The sequence below is a fragment of the Musa acuminata genome, chromosome BXJ3-1, assembly GCF_036884655.1.
Source record: "Musa acuminata AAA Group cultivar baxijiao chromosome BXJ3-1, Cavendish_Baxijiao_AAA, whole genome shotgun sequence".
Classification (NCBI taxonomy): Eukaryota; Viridiplantae; Streptophyta; class Magnoliopsida; order Zingiberales; family Musaceae; genus Musa; species Musa acuminata.
This window is the reverse complement of record NC_088349.1, coordinates 36,274,481-36,283,444: the sequence shown is the minus strand read 5'-3', so window position 1 is coordinate 36,283,444 and position 8,964 is coordinate 36,274,481. Positions and strand designations below refer to the sequence as shown.

General features: G+C 34.7%; 1 protein-coding gene across 1 annotated transcript; it reads right to left on the bottom strand.

The window, feature by feature from the left end:
- Positions 1-218: 218 nt before the first annotated feature.
- On the bottom strand, positions 219-7,847 carry LOC135629553 (uncharacterized). The gene is made up of 7 exons (XM_065137082.1): positions 7,530-7,847; positions 7,326-7,382; positions 7,135-7,221; positions 2,095-2,175; positions 1,891-2,003; positions 1,740-1,789; positions 219-499 (listed from the first exon to the last, which is right to left on the bottom strand). Exons 1-7 carry the CDS (start codon positions 7,776-7,778, stop codon positions 432-434), a joined length of 705 nt encoding a protein of 234 aa, XP_064993154.1. The 5' UTR covers positions 7,779-7,847; the 3' UTR covers positions 219-431.
- Between the last annotated feature and the right edge of the window lie 1,117 nt (positions 7,848-8,964).

The following is an 8,964-nucleotide window of genomic DNA, read 5'->3' as shown; positions in this document are numbered from 1 at the left end:
CTTGGCATCATCAAACAATATCATAAAATCACATATTTTCTGAAGCATTAATCCCAACTTCGTGTCGCTCCCACATGAGATGAGATGTACTGATGCCAATTGCTTGCAAGAATCGATATGACCAACGACTAAGTAATACAAGGCTTCCTCGGAGAGACTAACCAACCAGATGTAGATTAGATGATAAATGTTATAGAAAAGGTGATCGCAAACCAATATAGACGAAAGGCCAACGCTTGCATTACATGGAAATTTAAAAAAATATCAAAATGTTTTCATGCTGCGACCACAAATCACATCTCTCAACCAATAAAATGATAGGTTAAGGCACCAATGGCACATGCCGCAATCAACAGAATAACGAGAACTCAGAAATCATGGCAGCAAAGTAAGCCGCCAATCATAAGAATTTTTGAAATAATGGCGGAAATTTACTCCCTCAGCCAAGGTGCTTGAGCTGGTACCCAGTGACATAATTCACCTTCTTTAAACCATAGATCTGTAGAGCACGTGATACAAGGATTAGATGCAATCATCAATGTGAACGACATAACCATAATTTTGCTATCCAGATGCATCAGCAATTGTGGTGTTTAAACTCACACTATTACTGTTGGTGTGGATATCAACTAAAATCAAGGAGTCAAAATGCAGGCCCATTTATTAGTCTTGATTAACAAAACCAACTAGTTATTGAATCATTCTATCCAGTATCCAATTTTTCATCACTTGTCAGCAAATTGCTCAGCTATATGCATCTTGTTGTATTCTCATCTCAAAAGATGATACACTCTTTTCAAGGATTCATGGAATCTTGTGCCAAGTAATCCAAATTGTTCAATTGCAACAATATCCTTTTTTTTATTGTGGCAATTTGCATGTTGCTACATTTTCCAAACTCCACAACACAACAAAAAGTTGCTAGTCATAATCCACCTGGCTCTACGCAAGTACCATGCAATTAACAAAACAGTCCAAAAAACTTCCACGATGTTTGGAAGAGGTGGCAATGCGTATCAATAGGAGGTGATGGCTGCGATGGTGATGACATGGTGGAGAGAAGGCACCAATGTAGCGATGATTAGAACACGGCAGCATCAATGAGGAGGATGTGGAGTAAGGAAAGAGAGAACGTCGGGGAGATGTGAGATGGAGAAAAAGAGAGAAAAAAAGATATGAATGACAGCTGTTGCAGCTGTCCAAAATAAAAAAAAAAGGTTAACAGTACTGGATGATAGACCTACTGTCCAGGACCCTTTTGTACTGCATTCTTTACCACCCAATAGGCTCGGTACAGTGATCTTACTGGATGGTACAATTTATCCCAGACCGAACTGAATGAAATCGTCCAGCCTTTTTGCCAGTCTCTTGTGGAACCAGTTGTTAACCATACTAGATGGTGTGATTGGGATTTGAAAGCTTGGCCAAGATACTAAATCAAGAAGATGTTCTTGATTAAAGTAAAACTTTGGTTAATTATCCAAAAAAATTAGTCAGAGATTTTGTTTAGACTGGAAAAAAATGTTTCCGCCACCAGATTGTTATCTAGATGTTCCAGAGTGAGAAATGTTTTTAAAGATACATAAAATGATTTCTGTGTCTAAGTGATAAAGTCCACTCTGCCTATCCAGCCCAAATCCAGAGGCCAGAAAATAGAAACTAAATAGTTTTTCCTACAAAAGGAGAAATTCTGTTTCCATGTAAAATTTATATGGCTAACAAGGTGTTGCAAAACTTACCAATTTCACGATGGCCATTCTCAGGGCTATCACTTCCATGCACAACATTTCTGCCAAAGGAATCAAATAATCCTAGTAGTGATGCAAAAGACAACGTAACAAATTGCAAATAAATCTGAAACTTTCAGAGGTTAGAAATCAAGTGGCCAACCTTCCTGTTTGAACTGCCAGGTCACCTCGTATGGTTCCTGGTTCAGCTTGAAGAGGATTTGTTGCTCCTATAAGTTTACGAGATGATGCAACAACACCAACACCCTCCCATGCCTAAAGAAAAGAAAAGAAGAAATTTATTAAGAACTGAAAACAATTATCTACCTGTTGAAAATTATATAGTCCGTAATGTTAGAAAGCATACCATACAAACAACTGGGCCTGAAGTGATATAATCAATCAGCTTAGGATAGAAAGATTTGTCTTTAAGATCCTTATAATGCTCCTGTTCATTAAAATAACATAAAAAATGACATTAGTTATTAAGGAACAAGATCATTCTCCTCTGGTTGCTCCAAATGCTAGTAATGCATCTGGCTGTTTGCACAGACATACAGACTCATATATATAAGTGGTTATATATGCATTCATATTTCCACACTGAAAGGGAGAAAAATAGAGAGAGAGAGAGAGAGAGAGAGAGAGAGAGAGAGTGCAGGAAATAAGCATCCTATTCCAAATGGACAAAGATTTAGTTAAAAAAAAATTACTAGAACGCATGTTATCCTCGGATCTTTTATCTAAGGTTAACTAAATGATTTCCAGATTTCTAACTTAGACACAATTTTATCATCTACGTCTAAGGAAAAAAATATGGGAAAATCTCTAGCCATTCTAAGATCTTTAACAATGAAACCCTACAAGAATACATGCAGCCAATGGGTTTCTTGGTCAGGTGTAAAGGGTTAGCCCTTTTCACGTGCCTTCTCTTAGATCAATCTTAAATGTATTTCATAAGGTAAAAACATGATATCATAATATACATATCATGATATGCAAAGAGGAGATCAACTGAACGTGGATAGGATATTAACAAGGAGAACGAATAGGACACTGGACTCAAGACCATGGACGGCTCGGAATACCGATACTGGCTATGTCATGGACTCAACGACGGTGGCTCCATACGAGTAACATACTCAAAGCGCACATAGGGAAGAGATAATGCTCATCATCTTCTGCCCTCTCTCCTGCCGTATTGTCGCCTGGGAGATCTAACCACCAAAAGTATTCCCGTCAAATTATTCTTTTGAATATGAATGATCATCAAAAGATTCTGCCCCTCTCTCTCAAACCATTGAAAGGTCAAGAAAATCTTAAAGCATTATATGAAAATTGAGATATGACCACCATAAGTATTCCCATCGAATTTTTCTTTCGAATATGAATGATTATCTAAAAAGTATTTTTGTCAAACTGGATCAAATATAAATCATGCATTGCTAATTGACCATGTTCATTGATCTATTGAGTTTTATTGATTTGATAATATATTGGTTTAGTAAGTCCTCAAAGGGGAAAGGACTATCCGTGAAAGGCACTGTGGTCACATCATGGTATAGAGTCGTCATTGGGCTGTCTGACATGCCAGATAATATGCATCGATTCATTGTGATACTTTTGACACTTTTTTGACATATAACGATTTATTCATCTTGCATGATCATATTTTCTTAGTATCTATTAATGTATTTTGATGTTACCTTGCATATGCATATTTTAGGCTTGTGCTCTCCATGTGGTTTTGCTCCATATGGCAGGAGGTACAAGCCCATAATGGATTGAATAGTACTTATTGGATTGAATCCCTACACTATTCACTATGCATGATTCACTAGCATGAATTGAGTGTTAGTATGAAAATGATATAATAAATAATGATATAACTTCTGAGTACTGTTCTTGTTCTTGGCTCTTGTCATAGAAAGGCTAGTATAGTATTATGGTAAAATCATTCCCTTCGAGATCTAATGGGCTGCTAGACATGATAGCTAGATAATTGCTCCATTAACCATTGGGAGGAACATGTCCTAACACGATGGATGAGGGGCACCACTCCATCAATGTTATGGGAGTGTAATATGAGTTCTCTCCTTCAGCTGTTGGGAGATAAAGAACTCATCCCATTAGAGTCATGCTCTATCAACTATTTGAGAGTGCACTATCAAGTGTTCGACTACATCGGGATATTGTTGATGATGATGTGAATGCATAATTGGATTTTGTATATTATATTGTATTAACGCATGCGACAATCATGAGACATATTATATGGTTTTTCTACATCAGTTGTTGTGGAAGAAGTAACCATCAGACGTCTCATTTGTATGTCAATGCTTGATGAGATGCATATGTATGACTGATTGTATTTATGAATAATATTACATACATGCATACTGCATACATTCTTATCATCTGCACACTATCCTTGATAATTCATTTGCACAGCTGATTCTACATATGATATTTAACCAATATGTTGTTATTAGCTTTTCCATACTTTGTTTGTTTCCCTATCAAACATTCCTGCTTATCCAAAACCACCTTCATGAATTCTGGTGGAGTGTAGACTGTTAGCATGGTAATAGTTTCAACTTGACAAAAGATCTGAAGTGACTATTGAAGGTGTTCAAGATGATGTGAGAGCTAAGCTGATTATTTGTTACAATAAATGTGATGAATATTTGTGAAATTATATTGAATAAAAAATGTATATCTCTTTATAATTAGATTCTTGAATAGAAGTTTCATGGTATGATTTTCTCGATGTACGAGTTAATTTGTATAATTGCATGACAATTGACATCATTTCCCAATATTCTTGGCTCTAACACTAGGGAGCCGACTTAGTTTGTGATATTAGAACTGACTTTGTATTGGGGTATGGTATGAATTGCCACGGTTCGATACGTAACTCACACTCTGAGAAAATCGCAGGTGCATGAATCTTTGTTAAAAAATCTAAGTGTTGCACCTCTTTTTCAACATAATTTTACAAATATTCATCACATTTGTCATAATCATCTACTTAACTCTTACATTATCTCAGATGCCCCTCTAATGATCTCTCTAGTTGCTTTCCTAACTTGAAACTATCATTATGTTAACATTCTATGTCATAATTTGTTAAAATAGTTTTGTGTGAGAACAAATGCCCCAGAAGGAAAGGAGGTCAAGAAAAAGCTAATAACAACTTGTTGGTCAAATATCATATGTAGAATCAATTATTTGTACCATATGATTGTTATCATGCTATCATACCTATATTTAACAATACATTAGTTTCTTAGACTTTAGTTACTTTGTATTACAAGTTACTAAACAAGAATGCATAAGTTCACCATACTTGAATACAATTTTTTATTCAACCATAGCATACTTTACCTACTTGTTTTTGCGTTTTAATCTCATTTTTAGAATATGTTGCTTTCAACATATGCATTCTATTTAATGGATTTTTGGTATTTTGGTGAGTGGAATAGGTGATGTAGTGCCTTTAATTAATTAGTATTTAGTGTGAACCATAAATGCCTTATGAAAGCTCCTTTTTTCTAATATACCTTCATGCTAAAAGGAGGTGTGACAACACAAGCTAACTATAGTTTCTTAGGTTTTGTATAATACCTTTAGGGCATGCGAATCCATGCCAGCACCTTATTGACACAATCAAGATGGTTGACACAGGAGCACTTGGTTAATCAAATAAGTCATAAGTTCATCAGTTATTTTATTTTGATTAAAAAAGCTTCTGCTTCTAAATATCTCTTTATTTGCATGCCTATGGAAAGGAACAATCCACAAATCATAATCACAAATAACTTTTATTTTTATTTTTCTATTTTGCATTCTTTTTTGGAGAAAAAAGAACAGCTACCTATCAACTACAGGAAAAAACATGTAACTTTGACTATTTCACATTTGTGAGCATCCCAACACCTTATAAAACCCTGTTTCGCTAATTTATACAATGCTGAAAAATCCTTTTTGGGACTAATTCAATGATCACTATACAAAGGATTGCACTTACAGATATCCATATTAGTCCTTTCCAGGGAGATAATTTACATAATGATAATTCTTTGATGATTTGACCAGATGATCAATGGTTCATTATCATTAATTCAGTGTCGAATGCAACAAGATGAAATCATCTAGAATTTGTCACATCAACATTCATTTGGACATTCAACATCACACAAAGCCATATGTATGATGAAAAAATTAAGATCACATCAGTCACCAAACCAAAACACATGCCCTGCAAGACCATGACTGAGCAAGATGATGGCCTGAATGGCATCCACTGACTCCTATCTAAAGAGAATAGTGAAGAGCTACTTGGTCCTTAGTAAAAACAACAGTAAGAATTAATTTCTATTTTTTATTTCGGGAAAGAGATTATCGTTAATTTCCTAGATATTTTAACTACTCTTCTGAATACTTATTGAGTTCAGCTGTTATCTAAAAGCCCCAACACTGTTACAGCATATTGTTTACCAATTAAAAATCACATATTTGAGAGTTCAAGAGTCCACCTTCCGTAGGATTTTGTGGAGCTAAGAAGATTAGTAGTTATTTCTTTCCTTATATCTCTTGTTCTTTTTCAATGACAAATGCTACTCCTCATCTAGGTTCCCAGTAAGGAACATTTCAGCAAGTGGATTTACTATCATAATTTGCTTAATCATTATCACCCTCTTAGCTATTCTATCAAATTGTAAGACTCGGATGTATTTGTGCCAAGCTGTGCACATTTCTTCAATTCTCTTACTAATTTTGAGTAATAAAAGAGTGATGGTTTTATGTGCATAAACATTTTGCAGATTAGCTCTGATCAATATGATAACATGTGTCACTAGTGAGGTTAATGCCATAAGATCAAAGTATAATAGTAAGATATACAATCATACTAGCAACATTAAATGGTGAAAATGTGCAAAATCCTGAAAAGAAAAACATAAACAAATAGCAAATATTATGATAACATATTTGATAAATTATTTATTGGAATAGCTTAAGAAAAAAGTTCAAAGTAAGTTGTTGCTTATCTAGTATTAACAAACATACTGATTGGATTTATGAAGTAATTAGTGGCTTAGGTTAAGAAAAAATGTCTAGATTACTTCCACAGAAAAACAAAATAAGTAAATGGACCAGCTTTACATGAAGCATCTGTAATACTAAATGATGGTCCTTCAACACTGAAGTCAAAATAATGTGACATATATGTGCACATTATAGTCAGTAATCTGACATAATTAAAAAAAAAAAAATTCTATCCTTATTGAACAAATAATATCATAGTTCACCCTGTGCATGGTAATTTTTCCAACAGTAACATGAAATAGAAAAATAAACCAGACAAATGCAAATCATGAAGCTGAAAGCAAGCCAGAAAGCGAACCTCAGCTAACTCTGTTGGACACTGGAAAAGCTTCAAACCTTTGAGCAAAAATCCCTTCTTCTCAAAGCGGGAAATGATTTCCCCAACCTTTGCCATTCACCGAAATAACCATGAACCAAACAAGAAATAGAACACATCAAGCAGAAAGGAAGCATAAAGTATGGAGAAGGAAAAGCATAAAAAAGCCTTACCAGCCCACGTTGGACACCATCGGGCTTTATCATGATGTAAGTCTCCTCAACCCCTTCCTGCACCCAAAAAAGGAGAAAAGAGCAGTCGAAAGGCATGCTTTATGTCCCTTCCTGACTTCGAACACGAAATCAAGAACGACTACGCTTGAAAGACAAGATTTTGATCACTCCTGGATGGGCATGAGAGGGAAGGAGAGCTCAAACCATGGCAGCGACAAGGTGTGGCAGGAATATGCGAGTTTTGGTCCTCCGAGCGCGAACTGTGCCTGCGTGACGGCAAGAGTAGGAAAGGGCGAGGAAGGGAGAGGGTTGGAAGGCGGCAAGATGGCGATAGGATTGGAAAGAGAGGCTGTGGGCTCGGCCGTGGGAGGCAGCGGCTCCATTCTTCCCCTGGGATAGAGGGGTTTCGGATAGAACGCAGGGGCATATTGCAAGCACACCAACAGCATCCATCCGCTCCTCACTCACTCTCCCTCTCTCTCTCTCTCTCTCTCTCTCTCTCTCGCTCCCATCACTACGCTTAGTTCGGACTCGCATATATTGGGTTGTGATGGGCTTCCATGGGCTTTTAATGGTTGGAGTAATTTATAAAAAGTATTATTAATTCCGTAATATATATATATATATATATATACATATATATATATATATATATATATATATATATATATAGGATTGTGATGGGCTTCCATGGGCTTTTAATGGTTGGAGTAATTTATAAAAAGTATTATTAATTCCGTTATATATATATATATATATATATATATATATATATATATATATATATATATATATAATTTTATGTGAAGCTCAATAGGTAGAGTTACTTGCAAAATTTCTATTTCCTTCTCTATAGATATATGAATAATTTTGAATTTATAAAATATTAAGTGATAAAAAATATATTGTTACAAATTGTGACACACAATAAATCATCTAAGTCGACTTCTCTCCAAAAAAAAAGAATTAAATTTCTACGTTTGATTAATTAAAGTGGCACGAGTGAGATATAATTAAGACATCTCGAATCACTTGAGAAAATGTGAGCACGAGGGATTTTAATACTTGATTAGATTTTAGAATAATTCATTTGATAAACAAAGACTAATGAGATATCAAGTCTTACGAAACTTCAAGAAAAACTCCGTCCATGAAATCAGGTTTTTAACACATCATTGTTGTGATCGTGATGAATCTTTTATGATTCAATGAACTGAATCGGTATTGATATAGTGTTGGCGACAAGAACATGGTATTTGATTGGGTCGGGATGTATTAATCTGATAATTGAACAATAAACTTGGAATACATTTTGCAGGCTCAAGAAATGATACTTCATAAATAAATTGTGTGAGCACATGCATCTCTCTAGTTTTGCCTTTGTTTTTATTCACCAAAATTGCATCAAGATATCTCACACCTCATTTCTTTAGCCTATTTTGATTGTATTGTTGAAATGTTAATTGCAGATGTATGTTAATTGATCTTCTTTCTTCAAATCAAATCCTGTATACATTGAATTATATATATATATATATATATATATATATATATATATATATATATATATATATATATATAAGTCTAATAACACAGGTTAGGCATTAGGTGTGAAAATCATCGTCATAAAAAGAATACA